Genomic DNA, 22,188 nt, shown 5'->3' with positions numbered 1-22,188 from the left:
TGTCCTTTACGTCTAAAATTTCTGTAGTGCAACTTCCTAGGGCGAGTGCAAAGAAACTAAAGGGTGTTCATGGCAAAGCTGAGGCAGGATGCCAATTCGTTTGTTTCACAAATGGCCTGTGGTTGTCTGAAACCATTACAGCCCCATTCGTATAACATGCTACTGCCTGACATAAAATTTTGAAATGAAGCTAACCACTCCAGTACTAAGTGTGGGCTCACGTGAAAAGCAGGAAGCAGTCTCATGTAAAATTAAAGAGTAGGGGCTTTTAGCAGAAGAATTGCACTTCTCTCTTGTGACAGTTAATGCCAGAAAAATTACACTAAAGCCATGGGCTACAAAATGGAAAGTTTTAGCGCGAAAGTCGCATATTGTAAATTTTGCACGAATATTCGATATTCGATTCGGTATTCGGAATTTTTTCCTCCATTCGATTTGATATTCGATTCGACTTAAAATATTCGGATTCGCACACCCCTACTTATTATATACAGAGAGGTGTACTTTCACAGCAAACTATAGTTAATATGCAGTCTTTTGAATGGAAAGCTAAGATTGATGTATGGGTCTTAGAATGAACACAGTATGATGGTTGGACTAGAGATTTTGCACAGGGATTATTCTTGTAGAAGGGTTAATTGCCGTCTCATTTAGTGGTTCCTGTGCTAATGCGTGGGAGAACCTGTAAGCCAAATATTTTCAAGTACCGAGTTTCTCTGACTTTTGAACTTAGACAGGTATAATGCTGCTATACTTACAACATGGCAAACATCGATTGCATCTGTGTAACGTTTCCCTTTGAGATAGTTAAAGGCAAGCTTGTACCCTGGAAGGGAAATTTTCAACCAGCCACTCGTGATTTTATAAAAATATGATGTATGGTAAGAGCATGAACCTACCAATTGCAGGGTTATTTTGATTTCCTTGTTTCCAAGCATTTTCATAGTACTGCGCTGCATCTCTGTAGCTTTGTTCTTTCTCCATAATGTATCCCATATACTCGTATGCCTTTGTACATGACTACAGAGAAATCAAAATTACAATGAATCTCCACTCACAATGATTCTTTCTCCACACATTATGCCTGCGTGTGCGGGTATGGGAGACTCATAAAAACCTCGGAGCTGTGCAAACCTGTGGCATTGGTTCTGGCGGAACAAGCGGCAGTATAATATAATGCATTTCCACACGAGAAAAATTATCTTGGCGAAACTGTATCGCGCATGACATGCGTTAGCCGGCATGCGGCACAGAATCTTCGATGAAAGATGAAAATGATGAAAAGATGAAACAGAATCTTCGTTTGTAGACTGGCGAGGGTGGTGCAAAACTCAATGCTTGACCACATATTTCCACCCTTTCGAGAGCCTCACCCGAGTATGAGCGAGTTCTGCATTGCAGACGTGACAGCCACAGTTGCTTCGCGGCGCTAATACGAATAAACAAATTACAGACGTGACGCAAATGCGGCTCAATTAGGGGCTCCATCGAATAGGCGGAGCCAGTGCGTTTGCGTCACAGCAGCGGGCGTGGTCTGCGGTGTCGAGCTTCTGGCGCTTCACGCGTAGTTCATTTTTCAGGACGTTTTTATGGATTGAATTGCACTGTGGCAAACTTCACTGAAACTGCAAGGAGTAGTTATTTCTAATAGATTATAATACTTGATGAATCGAGCCACGCTTCCATGAAATTTGAATTTCTATTTTCCAGCTTCTTTATAAGCGCAATCAGAATTTGAAACATTCCTCAAAAGTCCTCGGAGCTGACAACAGTGTCACGCACTGAAAATCGTACACTTATAGCACTAGCATCATTAGTGAATTTGCGTACCTTATTGTACTGCAGAACACGCTTCAAAAGATCTGTAGCGATATCGTATTTTCCGGACTGAAAAATTAAAAATATGTAGTGTCATCTCGAATAACAGTCATAATGCATGGAATACTTGTATGTAAATATCGGCAAGCAGAATCCAGCACTTCTCGAGGTATTCAGCATCCTGTGGGGGGGAAAAGAAGGCACTAGTCTATATTGCGCTGTGCATTTTTTGTTTTCCAGCCAGAAACACGATGAAACCATAATGATACGATCAGTACGACATCATCTGGGATACAGGAACAAATGCATAGGTAAGGGTAATCTATAAAGCGCGACAGTTTAGTGGTGCTAAAAAGTTAAGGTCCCACTACGGACAAAGTGTCGTGTCTTCAGAATCGTACTCAATTTATGCCATTGCAATTCAGGTGTCTCACACTGTAGGCTCAAAATATTGTTTCCCTGTGTGACGCGCAAGTATCACGAAACTGATTTCTTGTTTTGAGAAGTATGATGTCCCAGGGTGGCGTCATCTGCCAGCTGGGGGGGGGGGGGGGGGGGGGCTGAGCCCCCCTTTCGGAACTTTCCCAGGAGGGGGGGGGGGGGCATCCGGGAAGTCTACCCAGCTGACACATCAAGATGAACGTTTCGAGGGACATCCTAAGAATCGCGTGTTTCATGCGAGTGATCATGAAAATCCTGTAAAAATTTGCCTCACAACGTCACAACACGGAATTCCCGACACTCTGCCCGACCTCTGTGTATGAAGGGGGAGGGGGGGGGGCTTTGTGCCCCGGCCCCCTCTGACAGATTGAAAACTCTCTGCCTTTGCTCAAACCTCTTTACTTTAGAAGCTAGGGTACTATAACCATGGGCCCTTGTGGCAGGTCGAGATTAAAAACTAGTAAATATATTTACATGGTACACAGTATCACTGTTCAGTTGGTGGCATTATACTGTGAAAAGTGAATACAGCACTTGCCCCAAAGTTCCACGTGGCCTTCATGACTCTTTTGAGCTGATTCCGCGCTCTTGGGGTTTGTTTCAGAATCATGTGAGCAGTAGCCATGCCGAGAATTGCGCCAACATGATCCCTCTGCGTTAAACATCTTCCTAAGTCTCCTGTCCTTATAGAGACTGATAGTGAAAGTACTTCTTACATTGCGTTCGTCAGACGTGAAGCGTATGAATTCGTTCAGTGCTATTTCTGCATCAGTCTTCGACTTCTTTGTCAGCAGCACAAAGTTACTCATAAGGTGGAAGTCAACGTCAGCAGCAACCTTGGGACGCAGTTCCTGCGGTAAATTAAGGCGGGGTGTTACTTTTCTTATGACGTTTTCTTCTGGTTTAAGTGCAACAGACGTTTAGTAGTCTTTCTGCCGTGTGGAGAGATCCCTCTCGATGGTCAACCTTGCCGTGATCCCTGAAATAATCATAAAGGCAGGAAATGATCATGAAAGACCTCGACACCAACACAACGGGAACGGGATTCACGAGTTGCGTCATTTAGGAGAGAAAGAAACCGCCTTCCCACTCCTCAAGAAGTGCGATAATGCGGACCGCCCTCCCATTGGTCTCCTCGGGCCATTCCGGATTGAGGCGTAAGGGGGACAGTATAATGAGAAAGAGTGGAGAAGAAGGGGAAGCACCACGGCAGGGGGGTCGGAAGTCCCGCGCTACAGGTGGGGGCAAGCTGAAGTCCGAAGGATTGATACATTATAGGAACGCTCCGTGTAGACAAAATATACAGTCGGACCTCGTTTTATGAACCCTCGATATACGAATTCACTCAGCTTACGAACGGCTCCACAGGGAACCAAACTTTTTCCGTGTATTTTGACCTCGTTTTACGAACCCTGGATATCCGAACTATGAACGGATTATTAGGGAACGGACCCAAAGTAGCCAAGCCATTCTGACCTCGATATACGAACTGGCGTTATAAACGTACAGAGGACCAGGCCAATGGACCGGAGGATAATGAAAGTTCCTCAGTACATGCTGCCAAGGTCAAACATACAATGTCCCAACGTCGCTACGTGATTCACCAACATTCGCCAACATGATTCACCATTTCCTGAAAGAATAATTCGGGCGTTTACAGCCGAACGGTTGTGAGTTTGGACCAGGTCTCCGAGATGGAAACATCTTGCCGTTCCAAGAGAAGGCGTTCAGTCCTGACAGCCGGTGACAAGCGTAATATTTGCCGTTGGAAACAGTCTCATCCGCGCGCGATACGGTACCTTGAGGACCGGGTGGTGAGTCAAGTATCAGACTTCTGTCATCTCTTCTAAACAGGATAGACCCTGCAGAAAGTATGGTGCAAAGCACAATTACGCAGTATTTTCAAAAATAAAACTTATTCAAATTCAAATTTCCCGTGTTTTTTTTTAGGTATTTGTGCACTGCACTCCTCGGACCTCGATTTACGAATACCTCGATTTACGAACGATTTTTTGAGAAACGAAGGGTGTTCGTAAAGCGAGGTTTGACAAAAACAAGCAAACGAAACAATGCGTAGTAAGGTATATACGTGCTACACACATTTCATTCCCCACATCACCACCAGCAATGGGGTAGAGTATCGCCCCTGGCGATGAAACTCCCCAATCATCATCTTAAAATAAAATTGTTGTTGTTGCTGTTTGCTACACACAGTGCAGACTCACTTGAAATATGCTGAAACAGCTTCCTCTTACTGCGTTCAGTTGATTAGGCAATGGCCAGTCTTTCTCTATGTGAATCAGATATGGCCATATTTGGGTTTCAAATGTGTTTCGTGCCAGAGGAGTAGTGATGCTAACAGTGAATACGCTAAGGGCCAAGTAAGAAATTTTTCTCTCTTAAAGAACACCTGCAGTAATCGAAGTTCCTATTCAGGTGAACGTGCAAATCCTGTAAAAATCTGCATAGAAATAGAGAATACGAGACACCCTGTCCGATCTCTGTGCATGGAAGGGGAGGGCAAAGCCCCCACAGCCTCAGCTCAAGAGGGGCGGACGTCCCTTTTGCTCCCACCTTCCGACTCCCCTGCACTACATGGCGACGCTGTGCTCACGCTCGAGCTCAGCCTCGGTCCCCTCTAGTCTCCCCTATCCTGGGCATTACTCAGGGGATATAATGTGACACGGTCTCCTGGTATGTGTAGGCTATTACGGCATATTGTGTTTATGCCATCGCTGCGTCCGAGTCCGTAGTATCGGTATTAGTAAATCTCTGTTCTGATGGCGGATGGAACAACGTTTCCATAACATACGATGGCGTTCAGCGACGTACCCTCCGACGACGTCTCCGTTGGTGAATGTCTCCCCTCCCAATGTCTCATTATCAGGATTGATGCAAATTTCAATCATATGGTAGGTCGAAATAAGGCCCCAGTCAGGATCGAAGCGGGCTTGATTAAAACTCTTCATTGCACCAACCACATTACCAGTGTACCTGCATGGACAAGGCCAGTGTAAAATCCGCGTGGTTAGAGGTTATGAAAAAAACCTCATGGCTGACCATTCGTGAAGTCCTTTGCAGTAGAAATAACCACCGTTATTTCCCGACCTCGGGGAATGTGCTTCAGCCTTCTTGAGGAAGGGCTCTGCTTGCTTTAACTTTCCAAGCCTTCTCATGGCTTCGATCAACCTCGCCAACGCAGGAAAATAATCTGATACGCAGGGCATGAGGTATAAGGAATACATATAATTAGATGAGTACATGAGCTTACTTGGTTTCCGCTCGAGCAACTGTTGAAAGTGAAACATTGAGGCTTCAAGGTCAGTCTTCCTGAACATAAGGTCTGCCATCATCTCCATTGAGAAAAAAGAGAGAGAAAGCCAAGCTCAGATGTGCACTCCTTTTACACTTTCGTTTTAGTGGCACTAAAATGACTGTTCCATGATATACTACCAGTGTTGCGCCGTCATTGTCCTTGTCATGTTTGAGTACAGTATTACAGTAGTGCTTGGCGGATTCCAAGTTGTTTGAAGTCGTTTCCAGTTTTGCCAAAGACAGCAGCGTCTGTGAACACGTCAATACGATGCTATATACATATACGAAGCATACATTCGAGAGCACATTTTCGATGGCAGTTCCAGCGTGATTCGGTACGGTAAATGCCTTATTCCCAACAAAATTAAGTTCCCAAGCAACGTTGGGGACGTACCTAAACAAGGACCGCAGCAGCTCTACCACTCTTTCTTCATTCAAAGCTATCCCATCCTTCCGGATCCAGGACAATTGCTCACCGGACAATTGCTCACCGGACAGTTGCTCACCGGACAGTTGCTCACCGCCTCTTTCACCGCACTTATACGTAACTTTATTTCGCGGTTTTATGTGATGTGATTTTATTTATCGTTTATGGTGCTCATAGACTTGACTTTTGATTTGTTAGTTGAACTTGGGTGTACCTCGAAATAAAGTGATCGAAATCCTCATTTCAAAACGAACTACTGTAAATAAATGTTATCTGGCTATACAATGCACAGTTGCGCGCGGGAAACTGCCAACAGCGAACTTAGACTAACCTGGACATAGCGGTGCAAACACTGAAATTGGACAAACCTAATAATAAACTGACCACCGTACTGTTCTGTCGTCTCCGCCCTACTAAGCCTAACGGGAGCTAAAATGTGGCTTTCGTTCGCTAAACCGACTTGGACAGATATAGAAAATTCGTTAATTTTAGTGGTTAAATGATGATGTGATTTTAATCTTCCCCGTCTCGTGCCTTGGAAGACCCTGGTGACGCAGGCATGAGCGTACCGAGAGGGGGACAAGGTCACTTTGTAAAATTGCGCACTCTTTATTCATAGGTCATGATTATTTTCTCCGAGTCTCATCATAATATGAACCTGTGAACACCCGCACAGTCCGCAGCGTCCGTCTCCAGGGAAGGAGGTGACGTGATTGCAAGCTTTGCCCCCCTGGAAGCACTTTGCTGCCCCTCCCCCCCTGGGAAATAATCATCTAGGAACGCCCCATGGACGCAGGTCCTGACATAGATGATTCAGGTGTGCCTTCAAGTGGACGACCTCTCGCCTCACCCTCTTCACTTGTGGATTCCTAGATCCATTTGAAGCAACTTACACAGCTAAAAAAAGAAGTTCAGCTAACATAAAAAAGTCAAGCGCCAGAAACGCGAAATAAAATCACAATATAAGTGTGGTGAAAGAGGCGGTGAGCAATTGTCCGGCCTCAGCAGTTTTTGGTGAGCAATTGTCCGGTGAGCAGTTGTCCGGTGAGCAACTGTCCGGTGAGCAATTGTCCGCGCCCCCATCCTTCCATGGGAGGGGAACTCCTAACTCCCCGAAATCGTACCTTTGTGAGTGCGTTTGGGAGAGGGAAACACCTCTTCCCCCATGTGCAGGCCCCATAGAACCCCCCCCCCCAAATATATATATATATATATTTGTAAGTCAAACTTACAAACATATGCTATACGTGCAGCCAAAGAGCTCTTGCTAATTTTCTTTTCCCTTATATATATATATATATACGTATATATTTTCTGGCTACCACGCTGCATCCATTCCAACCGGCAGCCGTACCAATTTATTCTCAAATCGTCCCTCTCCCTCTTCACTATTTATGTAACGTTCAGTTGACCAAAAACATTACTACTATCCTATGCGTCAGTTCCAAGTCAGAATGGACTTCTGGTCTTTTTATCTTTCCCCCTCTGTTCACATACATTCAATTAAGGACTGTTCGCTACCGCGCACGATATCTGTTTGTAGGTGTTTTTCCTTGATAAGACAATGCTATTTAAAGCCTAAACTCGCCTCAACGCTGTTGTGGTCGTAGCTGAGAGCTTGTTTGTAATAGCGAATCGCTTGCGCGTAATCCCGCTTCTGTTCAGCTTGCTCGGCAATGCTTTTGCAGATGCTGTGTGGAGCGAGGAATGCTGTTAAGGAACCCGCATGGTGCTAATAATTGTAACGAAACTATTATGTGTGCAGCTTACGTGATAGCCAGCTGCTGCTGTTGAGGAAGCGAGTCTGGCTGTTCCAATGGCACTCTTGCCATAACCCTGGAATGAAATAATTGCATTGTGAATATACCCGTCAATTCGACCACAGAAACACCTTTTCCCCTGTCCCTTTCTGACACTGTGCTCTGTAAGCAGGGTGACAAAGAAATTTGCAACGGTTTGCGCAGTGGAAGCGCTCTACTGCAACGTTCTGATTACTCACCCCTAACGCACCTCTAACGCACCCCTTCCCGATAACCGACAAAGTTTCCGACAGGACGATGTAGTACAGATCCCGACAAAAGTTTACGGAACACCAGAGCGACGTATTTCTTGACCTCAGCGACACCCTAGCGGCGAACGGGAGTGGACACACTTACTGAGAGGTGCGTCGAGTACCCGGTTACCTGTTTGTAAGTCTCTCTGCTCCTGTTTGCAGCCACCGTGTCGCTCAGATGACTATATACACCACTCCAGTGTTCCGTAAACTGTTGTCGGGACCTGTACAACTACGGTGAGATGACCATAGTGTAGCACTAACACGAAATATGCTGGACGCACTAATGACGCCTTTTGGCTGCTACTGCATGCTCTGCAGCACCGGGGGAGAGCTGGCTTGATGGCGCTACCCCAACCAGAAGAAGACGCGCCATGTGAACACGTGAACACGACCGCCTGTCTGGGCCTTCTCCCCGGCCTTCAAGTCCAACAGATGTTTGGACGTTACTAGTCTTTACGGTCTGTCGTGATGTAACGAATATTCCGCGTACCTGCGGGCCTGCTCGTCCGAGATATTCCCATGGACACCCCAGGTCTTTCTGGCCTCACGCGTCCTTGCCGATTCGCCGTGGTTGGCAAGTGACGTAGACACATGCGAGAAACTGGCTTCTGGAATAGCAAGTGATTTGCTCCGGAGTGGCTCCTCTAATCCTTTTTTTTTGTGTGTGTGTGTGTAGTGCGAATCCTACTACGGCTTCCGTTCACTTTTGTTCTGGTGCACCCTGCATAATGCCGTGTCAGCAGGGAGACACGGTATAGGCGCACTTCGGTTACACAAATTAGACGTATTTCCAAACGTGGATGATATGTTTGAAAATGTTTGTTTGCTGTTTGGAAAGGCAGGGGCCTGCCTTTCCAAACAGCAAAAGTAAGAACGAGAAGGTATGTGCTACTTCCGACAACAGCAGCACGTGCTATAGCTATCACTGGCTTACTTTGCTTGCGTATCGAAGGCTTTCTGCAGCGCCTTCGACGCCGCTTCGTCTTTGGCATTGCTCTGATACACTTTTGCCAACAGCAGTTGAAACTTCGATTCCCACTCCAAATTCCCGAGGTTTGCTTCTGGAAATAGACTTATGCCATGACACTATTTTCGAGTGTGTTGTCTTTTGCGTACCCTTTTGGAGCACTTCGAGAGCGGCGTTTATAACCTCTTCGGCTTCGGTAAAGCGTTTTATTTTGGCCAGCAGCTCTGCCAGGTCATATCTAGGGGGAAATACAACGACGTGAAATCGAACGGAATACAATTTATTTTCTTTCTTTTTTCTTCGATATTGTGAAGATGCATGAGAAGCGATACCTCAGCAAGCTTTGTCCTCCAGTTTTGATGGCAGCCTTGTAATACGTAACGGCCTGTAAAGAGTATAGGATGGTTCCGCAAATGCGCCCTTCTACATTACAAGACGTGCGCAAGAACTAGCGGTATTACGAGGAAATTAAAGAGAATCATCTGCAAGTAGGACTAGCTATACAGGGTGTTCCGTGTAAGCTTTCCATCAGCTACATATTGTTCCAAAGATCTTCAGGTAGTCGTTCCCAATTAATTTATTAAACAGCATTAGTTTTTAAATATTTATACGTCGATTTTACGGCCGAGTATCTATTGGAAAGCTGTAGAGCTGTAAAATTGTAGAAAGCGTAGAGTTGTAGTTATAGAGCACCTTCAGAGACCTTCAGTTGTTCGTAATCAGATACCTCTCCAGGCTCACCAAACATTTTGACAAGGTCGTGGTGTAGTCGACAATTTTAAATAGATGAAGTATCACAGGCACTTACCCTCTCAAATTGATGCGTCTTTACAAGGGCTTGTCCAATCTTGCGCGCAACCATGCTGTCCCTGGGATTTTTACGAAGTGCCTGCTCGTAGGCATCGATAGCCTTCTCTGGCTATGAGGTAGAAAACTATTACTTGATCTTCTGCGGCAATTTACTTAATACCACATGCTTTGTGGTAAGTGCTCTATGGTATGCTTCATATTTGTATGCATGCGGGTTGCGACACTTCGTCCCGAGGTATCTCAGATGAGGTAAGCGTAAATGACGGTTATTTGCGTCTGTGTGGACCTGTACATTATACGTTATACAGCAAAGGGAGTGATAGGCGTGTAGAAACCCGGCACCGCGAATACGCTACGACAGTATGTCTCTGCGCATGAGAGAAAGAAAAGTGGTGGTGGTGGTGGTGGCACTGCTGAAAGAGCGTCTGAGAAAACCCCAGGAAAAAAATAAAGGATTGGGGAAAGCACGTGACAAAGTGTCTGTCCACTCAGAAAGCAGCAATACGAGGGCGTTCGCAGACGGGCCACAACGCTATGATGGAAAATATGAAGTAACGTGGTGGTATTTCTGAAAGAGATCGCCGTTCGGCCTCACAGAGGTAAAGAAGTTACGTGGTGGGGGTCGTCGTATTGCTGAAGGAGCTCGCCGTTGTCTGTCTCACAGAGGTGGCAAACGTCACGACTAATGCTCTGGGGGAATGTGCGTCCTGGGCCGACTTCTAAGGGAGCTGTGCCGACATATGGCAGCGTCTGAGGAGAAAACCCAGACGGCACAGCCGGTACCGGGATTCGAACCCGGGTACCTCCCTGTCTCGACCTCACGTGTAGTTATTGTTGTGCCTTATTTGAGAGCGATCCAATGAGACCGATCTACGTGCACGAGGCCAAAGGAACAAGCTGAAGGGCTGCGCGAAAGGCTGGCCTACTGTGATAGCTTAGTGGTCATGACTTAATGGTTAGCGTGCTGGACATGTCACGTCGAGACTGGGGGGTACCCGGGTTCGAATCCCCGTGCCGGCTGTGCTGTCTGGGGTTTTTCCTGGGTTTTCCTCCGACACTTTCAGACATATGTCAGCACAGTCCCGTTAGAAGTCGGCCGAGGACGCACGTTCCTCTGTGAGGCAGACAACGGCGACCTCTTTCACCTTCACCACCACCACCATCACCGTCATCTGGCCCTGGCACTACGATAGACTACAGGCGCTTTCGCCGGCAAGGCAGCGCGAGAAAGGTCAAGTGCTTACGGCCACCATGGTGACGGCCTTTGCTGTTGCTCCTCTGACGTCAGAGCTTGACTCCTAAGTTTGCTCGAGTATTTATATCTCACAAGTACGACACGTTGAAAAATAGTTCTTCTTTCCTCAATAAACTGGAGTGCGCTATAATGCGTACACGGCGAAAGGAGCCACTACTGACGTCCGACAATGCGAATACCTGGCGCATATTCTATCAAATAATGGACGTATCCAAATAGACTCACTTCCTGTATCTTCATGTAGGCGTCACCAAGCATGAGGTAGGACTGAGGGACGGGGAACTTTTCCACCACCTCCCTACGAGAGAAGTTTGATAAAAAAAATCCTTGTGAACTGGTACGAGCTGTCAATGGAGGATACATTCTCCAAGTCAACGAATTTCTCACCTGTAACAGCTAGCATAAAGGCGGGGATCCCTGCGATACTTGAGATATATATCGGCCATTTTCTCACGGGCCTGCTTGAAGTAGGGCTGGTTTGGAGAAATATTTCGCAGCAGTGATAACGCCTGCTCCGTGTCGCCCCTCGCAAATTCCAGATCGGCACTAGCAATGGTGATTCTGATCTCTTCGGCGGTTCCTTGGAACTTACTTATTGCGTCTCTGATAACCTTAGCTGCATCGTGCTGTAAATACCACACAGGCGCAGGATATATAATTATACCTCAGAGAAAAATGACCATATAGTCATAGACAACCATTTGTTGAGGGTGAATTTCACTTGTAGACCCAGAGGTTACCGGCTATAAACGTCAGGAGATCCATACCTGTTGATCTAACTTGTGATAGGTGTCCGCTAGCTCCAGAAGGAGGGACACTTTGTCACTCGTGTTTAATTCGTACTTTGGCTTCTTTTGCGACGTACCTATTGTGGGTTTCACGTCTGTCAGTGTCATTATGTCGTCGTTTCACGCACTTACTGGAAGAGTTGATTCCAGCAAGCGACATGGCAACATTTAATGTCTGCACTGCTTCTTTGTAGTCTTTTTGCTTCTTTAGAATTTGTGCTTTAATCAGGTGAAAAACGGGGCTCTCTCGAACCTACAATAACGGTAGGGGTAAACAGAGAGCATATGTTTCACGCAGTACTCAAAAATCGTCTTTTGCTAGCTGTTATTTTTGTATTTTCTGTGTACCTCGAAGTTGTAGCTCAGCGCCATCTCTAGTGTCTGGTTTGCGCCCTGAACATTTCCTTGGTGAAGATGTATTTTCGCAAGCAGAAGCTGGGCGTCGATGAAGCTTGAATCTTGCTGAGAACACTTCTCCAACATTCCTTGGGCAGTAGCTAGATCATCTATATTACAGGAAGTAATGAATCACTGCCAATACATCTTGCTTGTTCTCCAGTGCACTGCATCTGTATCAGGTAAAAATGTGCAACACTATTGCATTAACAATCGTATCTTATAACGCGCTGTCCTGTGTTTAGATCCGTCGGTATACATACAAAGCCAGGACACAAACGACACTGTCATTTTGACCATACTTTTGTTTCTTACTCGACAGGTACTTGAGTTTCCCCATAAGACACATAGCCTCAGCGGAAGCAGGACAGGACCGAATGACAGGCTGTAGAACGTTTTGTGTTTTCTTCAGCAACTCCGGAACAGTTTGCCCTGTCTCAACAGGCTGCGGTCGTCAGGAGAAGGAACAAAAAATTAAAATTAGGACCATGTACAGCAGTGTGGTAGATTTATATATGGATATTTATGTTACATATGCCCATTCTATTGACGCTTTCACACATGCCCTCCCACTGGTAGTCTACACGGCGCCACACATTCACACTACAATGCTGCACATAACGACCCATGAAATCTGGCTGTCATGATGCCATCAAGTGAGAATGCTTCAGATAGAGTTCACCTAAACTGTCCGGTATGTTGTACCGCACTTACTTTATCAGGGACGTTTTGCAGGTAAAGGCTTACGACCCGGTAGACGAAGTCCGGATTCAGTACGAGAAAGTACTGCGATCCTAAAGGAAGCTCCTGGTTTAAAAAGCACACACTTTAAAAATTGTCACACTCTGAGGAGAAATTCCTTACATCTAGTTTGCTGAAGTGGTTGTCGATGCAGTGATTCAGGTAGTTGTTGATGTCTTCTGGATCAGAAAGCATCTTTTGCGCTGATAATGCGCATAGGTACATCAATTCCTAGTTGCCAAGGCAAACAAATTTCTCACTTTGGAATCGACTAATGGATTGCTTTACTACAGTGACAAGGAACGTTACTAATGTGCGGGCACGTCACCGGGAATACTTACGGCTGACATTCCTGCGGTACTGTGTATCTCCTTCAGGAGCTCCAGCTGCTGGTTGGCAACATCACACTGACCTTCCAGTAGCTGACACCAGATGATGCCTGCGGTGTCGATACGGTTACAACACGTGGGCTACACACGCGGCACACAATTCATATCGTCGGGTATTACGTGCGGGTGACGGCAGATACATGCAAATATTCTGCGGATACACATGCGCGACGTCAGTGTGACGACACTGTGACGACACGGGGGCGTTTCTGCCGCGTTCTGCTGCGGAGAATATACCTCAGCAAGAGGAGTGGCAGAGGATCGCTCACACGTGACGTGACGAACCTGACGGAACGTCACGGAAAAGTCACTCGAGCTGACCAGGAGATTCTCCTGCTGCCTCCTCCTTGTGAGTGACGGCCCGTTGTTGGCTCTCACGACAAAATTCGTATAAATCTGGAGATACGTCGATTTGGACCAAATGGGCTCGCAGGAGAGTTGTTTGGACTTTGGAGTCAGTCAAGCGCACCTGTCAGACATACTATTTCAGTGACGCTAGTGAGCGAAATTACACTGCCGCGCTGAGGGATATTTCTGGTCCTGTTGTTACAAGCTACCATTTCTGAAAAAAAAAAAAAAATACAGCAGTAAAAGACGCAGAGAAGACGAGAAAAAAAGGAGGGCAAACGACTATGAACCATTCCTGCCTAAACGTAAATTAAGAGAAGGATATTACTATTATGCTTTTCCACGCACATTTACAAGTTATGGATCTTATTCGCAGCGTTATTACGCGTGCCACCTTTATTTAATGAATTTTTTTCCAGCACAGACGCTGAAAGATCCTGCCTTGCAGAACGTAACAAGACACTATGCAAACATGAGCCAGCTCTATTACCAGTGAGAGCTCCAACGCTGGCGTCGTCCATCTTTAGGGACGCCCTGTATTGTTTCGCTGCTTCTTTTATTTTGCCTTGCATGATACACTGATAACCTATTTCTGCCACATATTCAGGGTTGCTTGGGTCTAAGGACATAGCTCTTTCAGCTATTGCAAACGTGTGTTCCAGTATGAACCCTTGTCTCGAGCTCTGCAAGTGAGATACCCAGCGGGAAAACATGGATCAAAACCATATGATAAATAAAAAATAAAAATAAACGAGCGGCAGAAGAGGGAAATGCTTACGATTCGAGAGAGTAACTGCGCCGTTTCGTGATGCAGAACAGCATTTTTCGGTTCAGCTTTGCCCAAGTTCAAGGTGATCTCGTGTAGTTTAGTGGAAGCCTAGATGCGCAGGATGGATGAAAATAATAGTTAATAATAATTTATGTGAAGCATTAACAGACCAAGGGCAGCACTATGTTTTTCTTTACCTCCTTGTAGTCACCGCTTTTGCAGATGAGATGAAGAATGACATAAATCTGAGCTTCGATACAGGCAGGGTCGTGTGTTATAGCCCTAGTGAGAGAGAGAGAGTGAAACACATTGGCTATGTTCTTGGAGTTTAATGCTCAGTGCTAGAATTAACAGGAAGGCCATCGAGTCAACCGCTTTGTTTGCGGTGTCCAGGATGCAGTGTAGGTCGAGGGATGCTAGCTGTTTGATCACATAAAATACGCCTTTTCGCCCCCCATGTGCGAAGAAGTGACAGCTGTATCATCTTCGAGCGGTGGGAAGCATTGTTTTCACGGTAGTGTTCACTACGCACACACATAGACAACTGTTTTCACACTTGCTTTATTCAAAGAGCGACGACAGACCTTTATGGCCAGTAAAATACGTCGGGATTACGATGCACTGCAACTCCGTCGGAATGTTCTTGCCGTTCGCCAAGGAACTCGTTGCCCAACAGTTCGTGATGTTGCGCGCGTGCAGGTGCCACGTCGGTCCGAAACCACAGTCTATTACGTCGTACGCGTATCCGAACCCGTTACTGAGAGACTTGTCCGCAAACTCCACGTGGGCCACCGGACGCATCGACGGATGCGCACTCGGTTTACGTATACACGCCTCGAGCCGTTTGTGTCTCTATCTCTCTATATCGCCCTGTCTCGCTACAGAGTCTTCTCGCCTTCTCCTCTTCGCGACACGTGCGGCTTCTCGTTTTGCGTCACTTTGTGTACGACGACACTCACGAGCAGGAGCGGCGTGCTGCGCTTTCCACACTCTAGCTCTTCAGATGGCGTGCGCACTTTGCGTTGCGCCGCCCCATTGGGAAGAGTCTGGTACAATGGCGACAAGCGCGCAGCTACTGGTTATTTCCCTCTCCTTGAGCTACGATTCACGATTCAATAGCGGTGCTGCAGGTGGTGTGATGTGATTGGTGGCATCCACTGTACCATGTGATGTTGTGATGTCATTTTGTTTCTGCTACGCTCGCCATAATCACCGTGAACGTCGCAAGACTTACCTGGTACAGTTATCGCTGCAGGAAACAATAATAATAATTCCGGTCTCATGATCTCGCGACAACAGTGGGATGTACGACCCACACGAAAGTGAAGCACCACGGCATATTTAAAGGGACGTCCACAGCACAACGTTTCATGTTTCTACCATCATCGCGTCCATTAGAAGGTTTGTCTTCCTCAGTAGTAGACGCAGTGATGACCTGCTGATCGAAGTGCTCAATGCACATTATAAGTAGAGTGCTTTGAGGGTCGGAATTGTTTGACCCGCATCCGACCCGCACCCCGCACTTTTTCTTTTTTTTTAACCCGATCCGCACCTGACCAACGCCACCTAGATACACAAGGCCTGCTTAGTGCCTCCTCTCTCTCCTTCGCTAATTGACATATAAAGTCAGAATTCGTCTGCTACCGCGATTCGCCGTTCTGCGAAACTGGCAAATGATTGCAGCTAACTTCGAAAATTCATACTAAACTGTAGACTAAAAGTGCAACACGCTTTCCAAAAAATCAGTATTGAGGAAAAAATATGAGACCATGTTGCGCTTTATTTTATTTTCGTATTTAGTACTGGGGACGTTTACTACTCGCAGGCGACAGTGGCTGCCCATGAAGCTGACGGTGGCTCGTCTTCATGGTTACGACCGCTGAAAGCACGTTCGTGATTGGCTACGGCCATTGAAAACACGATCCTAATTGGCTGACTCTTGATTGTTACGTCATGGCGACGAGTAAGCAAGCTTTCTGTATCTACCCAAGCAGCACGATGTACTGAAAGTCGAGTGCAATAGGGGTGGACGGGTAGGTGGAAGACCTTGAACAGACTCTTGAAACTAAAGAACATTGATAAGACACATACCGTCCACCCCTATTGCACCCGACTTTCAGTACATTGTGCTGCTTGGGTAGGTGGTGTTGACCCATCCCACCACGAGAAGAAACACAGGCGTGAGCTGTGAGTACTCCTCAAGGCTGTTCCTGATGGAATGTTCGTTGTACCCGTTGACCGCGTTACTAGTGCGTAACGAAACAAGGATGCAACTTGAGCGGCTCATTAAGTCTTTCCTATCTCTCTTCTTGGGAAGTGTCCCCTATCGATCTCACGGACGCTTGGTCTGCTGCCCACGATTCCCGATGTATCGGGAAAGCTTGTGTTTACAAGTGCACAATAATGTAGCAAACAGTGCACTTACGGCCAACAATAAGAGAGAAAGAGAAGAAGAAAAAAGAAAAGTCCTCAGGGGCGACCTTTCCTACACAAAGTACACACTAAAAAACAACACAACACAGCTGTACCCAGTTCATTTGTTATCGCACAAAATGGATACCAAAAAGGAAGGGTTTGCAAACCTGTTGCATGAGTCCACCATCTGGTCCCAGTCTGACATCGCCAGGTGCAACTTTGCCTTCTGTAGTAAGGCTGGAACGAAGCCATTGTACAGCACCACAGCCTGATTGATCACTTCGAGGGCTTTTGCAAAATCGCCACTCTGTTCCAGGCATTTCGCTTTCCCGAACAGCGCTTCAGGGTGCGCGCTGAAATTAATGTTACATATAAGTAGAGTTCCGGGATTTTGGAGTTTACTTCCCTGCATATTCGGAAGATTGTTTTTCGGAGTTTATTTGTCTGCGAGAATTCGGAGTTTACCTTTTTTTTTTTTTTCTTTTCAACCCAGTTAATATCCGAAATTGGGACAACAATCGACGACTGTGAAACGACACACTCACAAAAAGAGTGAGAAGCTGCCTTACAGAAACGTTTACTGTTACGCGACAGGGATTGTATAGACAACAACATCTGTATCGCGATCACCTGGCGACGTGAACATCTAGAAATCCGCATATTCCTTGACATAGTCGCGAGGCAGCTTTCACTTGCGTACCATCTTACTGCATGCGCCGCACTGGTTGCAACAACTAGCTGCCCTCTCAAGAAGACATTTTGTATGTCATCTTTCCTTGTCCACTTCGAGGAGGAGGTGAAGCATGATTCGCAGAAAAAGGAGAGCGCTAGGGCCTGTACTTTTTCCAAGTAGACCTGGGAAATGGCCGAAATGGCCTCACAATGCCCTTCTGTCGAGTAGAGTCACCAAATGGAGTGCCCTATTCAGTGACTCCAATGTCGAGGTGCCTCTAGGCAATGATTGCATGGATGCTTCTGAAATTGTTAAGTGAAGAACTGCTGCACATTGGATTTGGACCAAGAGAGCTACCTTTTCTTGCCGAGGCGACGCAGTCTGGACGCAAAAAGAAACGAACCCCGTTAACCGTTCAATGGGGCATGGATACTTTTGCTGAGCTGTCGGTTACTGGAACTCCCAACTAGAGCTTATTTAGTGACTCTACTCCCAACAACCGACCGGAGTGTTCCTGATAAATCTGAATTGCTTTAAATTTTACGGACGTATGTTTTTTTAGGATATTTCGGATAAATCCGAAAACTTGGCATAGTCTGTACGTACCGCCAACTCAAAGCGACACGAAGGGGAAGTAGAAAGTACGCATAGAACGTGCATACCTTGCGGTGCAACCCCGACGCAAAAGGAGACCAACCCCGTTAACCGGTCATCAGAGCATGGATACTTTTACTGAGCTGTCGGTTACTGGAACTCCCGAAAACCGACCGGGGTGTTGTGAAAACCTAAGGTTCCACTCAGAAAAAGAATGACTGGCAGCACTGCTCTATAAGACTAGCTTTAATGGACTCCGTAGAACATCGTCCAACAGTAAAAAACAAACAAATTGAACCGTAAGCAAGCGTACACAAAGACGAAGAAGCTCACGTCGTTTTCCTCATCAACTCTTAGTCCGCAAACCAAATAAAACCACAACATCCTCCCCCCCAAAATGAGCCAAAGTTCGTCGCTCATTTTCCTGTTGTTTCTAACGGGTACAGTAGCTGGACGGGTCGTCGAGTCAGCCTTCCAGATACAAGTCGCAGTTCGCAAGACCGCACTAGGTCGTCTCGTCCTCTGAAAAGTTGGGTTATCCGGGCCAGTCTCCACGTGTGCCGCGGAACTTTATCCTCTTGTACTAGCACAACATCTCCTTGAGACAGTCTTGTTGTGTTGCTTTTGGGGTCCGACTGATGAGCTGACCGCAATTCCAGGAGATACTCATGCTTCCATCTCTTCCAAAATTGGTCAGCCAACTTCTGTCGATGTATCCATCTTCTACTGACTACCGTAGAATTTGATCGAGGGACCACAGTTGTGGCAGAGACTTCAGGAAGCGCTGACAAGTTTCTCCCGATCAGTAGATGTGCAGGCGTTAAAGCGCTCGGCTCGTCAGGCGTAGAGTGTAGATAGGTAAGTGGTCGTGAATTGACCACTGCTTCCACTTCGTGAAGTAATGTAGTCATTTCTTCGGATGTCAAACATTGACGTCCGAGTACTCTTCTCAAGCAAGTTTTCACCGATCGCACCAACCTTTCCCACATACCGCCCCACCAGGCAGCTCTTTCGACAATGAATTTCCAGCTGATGCGATTCTTTGCGGCGAAGTCTTGTGCATCCGTACTTCTAACAACAGTCCACAATTTTTTGATGTCCTGGGCCGCCTTCTTGAAAGTGAGCGCGTTATCACTGTAAATTGTAGAAGGTGCCCCGCGTCTTGAAATAAATCTCCGAAAGGCCATGACAAAAGACTTGGTTGTCAAGTCTGTAACTAGTTCGAGGTGCACAGCTCTTGTTGTGGCGCAAGTGAACAGCGCAATGTACGCTCTCGCCGAACCCGAACAAGTCTTGAGATACAGAGGCCCAGCAAAGTTGATGCCGGTGGTGTCGAAAGGGTGAGTTGGGTTGAGGCGCTCAACGGGCAATGAAGCTATAGGGGCTGTTGCCTTAGTCGCACGGAGTCTCCTGCATACCTTGCAGCGGTAGAGGGTAGATTTGACTAGCTGCCTCGCTTGAGTTATCCACCATCGCTCTCTCAGTATCGTCAATGTTGTCTGGACTCCGCTGTGTAGGGCGCGTCGATGGACGCTGTCGACCAGTAGTGCTGATAGTGGGTGCTCTTTGGCCATCAGTATAGGATGCTTCACCTCTTCGGGGCTATCCGAGTACTGAAGTCTTCCCGATAGACGCATCACACCCTTTTCGTCTAGGTACGGTCGTAATCGTGCAATCTTTGATCCCTGTGCGATCTCTCTTCTCTGTCGCAGAGCGAGGAACTCCTCCGGATATGATTCATTTTGCGCCCGCCGAATCCAGAACATCTCAGCCTTCTCAACTTCCATAGCTGTCAGCGGGCCCGTAACCTTCGACGTCGCACGGCTGTTCTCTATGAATCTCAGTATCCACGCTGTGATCCGTATTATGCGTTGATAATCGCTGTACTTTCCGAGGTCAAGCAGTGCAGGAACAGTTGCTTGAACGTACGTCGTCAGTATAGCTCCACGTTTCCTTTCTTCTTCGATGTGGCTGAGGTCACCACAGCCATTTTCAGTAGATATTGGCCAAAATTCCTCACTTTTAGAAAGCCATGGCGGACCCTCGAACCACTGTTTGTCCCCCATTAATGCTGTGACGGGCAATCCTCTCGTTAGCAAGTCTGCCGGATTGGCGCTCCCTGGACAGTGCCTCCACTGAGACTTGTTGCAGCCTTCTTGAATTTCAATAACTCTGTTGCGAACGAAAGGCTTCCATCTGTTCGCGTCACCTCTGATCCAGTTCAGCGTGACCGTGGAGTCAGTCCAGAAGTTGATGTTACACTTGGCCACTTGCAACGACGACTGTAGCAGTTTAGAAATGCGTACACCTATCAAAGCTCCCATCAACTCAAGGCGTGGAAGGGTGAGCTGTTTAAGCGGGGCGACACGTGACTTAGCGAAGACCAGCCGCACCTTAGTTTCTTCCGTGTCGCTCACAGTTCTCAAATATGCACATGCTCCATACGCGTGTGGCGATGCGTCCGTGAATATGTGAAGCTCGCAGCAGTATCGTGTACCTGTCTTCGGCAGCACGCACCGGTCCACAGCGGCGTTACACAGCTTGGGCAGTTCGGAACACCATAAGCGCCAAGAGTTTGCCAGATCGCTCGGGAGTGGGTCGTCCCAATCCAACCTTGTCTTCCACAGCTCCTGAAACAGGAGCTTGACGCGAATGGTATACGGTGAAAGAAAGCCTAGCGGGTCGAAGACTCTTGCCGAGGCCTGCAGCACGGACCTCTTAGTTTCTTGCATGCCAGCGATGACATTTAGCAGTTGATTTGCGGAAAACCTCAGTTGATCATCGCTTCGGGTCCACACCACTCCCAGAACCTTACTTTGAGCCGGTTCTGCAAACGGCTTTTCCTTTTCGGTGATTAAGGTACCGCTCTTACGATCGAACATTGATTGTAAATCTTCGGCGTTAGATGTCCATTTTGTCAAATTCATGCCCGCTTGTCTCAGCACGTCCTGAGATTTCTGGACGATCTCCAGGGCTTCTTTCACTGCGGGGGCACCAGTAAGGAGGTCGTCCACGTAGAACGACTCCAATAGTAAGCTGGCCAGCTCCCTGTCAGATGTCAAAAGGCCTTTGAAGTGGTGCTGCAGTGTAGCACCCAAAAGAAAGGGGCTTGCTGTGGTCCCGAATGGCACTCGCTTCATCCTCCAGCATTCCACGTCTGGGCATTGTTCATTCGGTCTTGGAGTTTCGGAAAACCACAAAAACCTCAGTGCATCCCTGTCGTTCTTACGAATTTCTACCTGTAGAAAGGCCTTTTCGATGTCTGCCGTTAACGCAATCTTGTGTCTTCTAAACCGCAATAGAACGCCTACCAGGTCGGCGTTCAACTTCGGCCCTTTCTCCAGATGATCATTCAGAGACGTCATCCCTTTGCTATGGGACGACGCATCAAAAACTATCCGGACTTTCGTAGTTTCTGAAGTGTTTCTTATTACGGCCCTGTGAGGCATGTAGTACCGAGTGTTGAAGCTATTATCGTCTTCAGTCACCTTTTCTGCATGCCCCTTATTGATGTAGCTTCTGATCGCTTCGTCGTACTGCGCCCTGAAGCCGTCTCTATCTAGCCGTCTGACTAGGCTCCATAGTCTGTCCTTCGCTATCTCATAGTTGTTCTCTAGGGCTGACATGTGTGCCTTCCAGGGCAAAGCTACTTCATAGCGGCCGTCCGTCATCCGAATGTTGCGCTCAAATTCCTCCAAAACCGCCGTGTCGTGATCTCTCTTGCTGGAGGCGTCGCCCGTGATGCCTAGACTTTCTAACTCCCAAAACTTCGTCAGAATGTCGTCTTCTGTCAGCGTTCCAACTCCAGCTCTCAACACGCAGACTGCTGTCGTCGACCGCTCGGCGCAGTAGCCTGATACTGAAGACGGCCCTTGAAAGGTCCATCCGAAAACGGTTTCGATGGCAACTAATTTCTCGTTGTTCTCGCATCTTCTGACATCACCGGTCAGCAACTTCCACAACTCGTCGCAGCCAATTAGCAGTCC

At 47.1% G+C, this 22,188-nt stretch overlaps 1 protein-coding gene across 1 annotated transcript in view; it reads right to left on the bottom strand.

Moving 5' to 3' along the window:
* The window catches only part of LOC135385921 (tetratricopeptide repeat protein 21B-like), a 32,517-nt gene that overhangs the window by 3,755 nt on the left and 6,574 nt on the right, over window positions 1–22,188 (bottom strand). The window contains exons 7-36 of the mRNA XM_064615548.1: window positions 17,103–17,288; window positions 14,718–14,802; window positions 14,530–14,628; window positions 14,242–14,434; window positions 13,356–13,453; window positions 13,138–13,245; window positions 12,988–13,080; window positions 12,589–12,718; window positions 12,226–12,383; window positions 12,010–12,130; window positions 11,857–11,954; window positions 11,477–11,715; window positions 11,315–11,387; window positions 9,833–9,943; window positions 9,357–9,409; window positions 9,174–9,262; window positions 8,992–9,118; window positions 7,772–7,837; window positions 7,590–7,692; window positions 5,713–5,823; window positions 5,531–5,612; window positions 5,320–5,470; window positions 5,092–5,253; window positions 3,178–3,238; window positions 2,976–3,110; window positions 2,798–2,911; window positions 1,946–1,999; window positions 1,831–1,887; window positions 900–1,020; window positions 759–826 (exon numbers count right to left, since the gene is read on the bottom strand). Of these exons, the coding sequence (XP_064471618.1) occupies window positions 759–826; window positions 900–1,020; window positions 1,831–1,887; window positions 1,946–1,999; window positions 2,798–2,911; window positions 2,976–3,110; window positions 3,178–3,238; window positions 5,092–5,253; window positions 5,320–5,470; window positions 5,531–5,612; window positions 5,713–5,823; window positions 7,590–7,692; window positions 7,772–7,837; window positions 8,992–9,118; window positions 9,174–9,262; window positions 9,357–9,409; window positions 9,833–9,943; window positions 11,315–11,387; window positions 11,477–11,715; window positions 11,857–11,954; window positions 12,010–12,130; window positions 12,226–12,383; window positions 12,589–12,718; window positions 12,988–13,080; window positions 13,138–13,245; window positions 13,356–13,453; window positions 14,242–14,434; window positions 14,530–14,628; window positions 14,718–14,802; window positions 17,103–17,288 (3,346 nt within the window). The remainder of the gene's footprint in view (window positions 1–758; window positions 827–899; window positions 1,021–1,830; window positions 1,888–1,945; window positions 2,000–2,797; window positions 2,912–2,975; window positions 3,111–3,177; window positions 3,239–5,091; window positions 5,254–5,319; window positions 5,471–5,530; window positions 5,613–5,712; window positions 5,824–7,589; window positions 7,693–7,771; window positions 7,838–8,991; window positions 9,119–9,173; window positions 9,263–9,356; window positions 9,410–9,832; window positions 9,944–11,314; window positions 11,388–11,476; window positions 11,716–11,856; window positions 11,955–12,009; window positions 12,131–12,225; window positions 12,384–12,588; window positions 12,719–12,987; window positions 13,081–13,137; window positions 13,246–13,355; window positions 13,454–14,241; window positions 14,435–14,529; window positions 14,629–14,717; window positions 14,803–17,102; window positions 17,289–22,188) is intronic.

This window comes from Ornithodoros turicata, chromosome 2 (assembly GCF_037126465.1).
Source record: "Ornithodoros turicata isolate Travis chromosome 2, ASM3712646v1, whole genome shotgun sequence".
NCBI classification, from domain to species: Eukaryota; Metazoa; Arthropoda; class Arachnida; order Ixodida; family Argasidae; genus Ornithodoros; species Ornithodoros turicata.
This window is presented reverse-complemented; position numbering and strand designations above follow the sequence as displayed.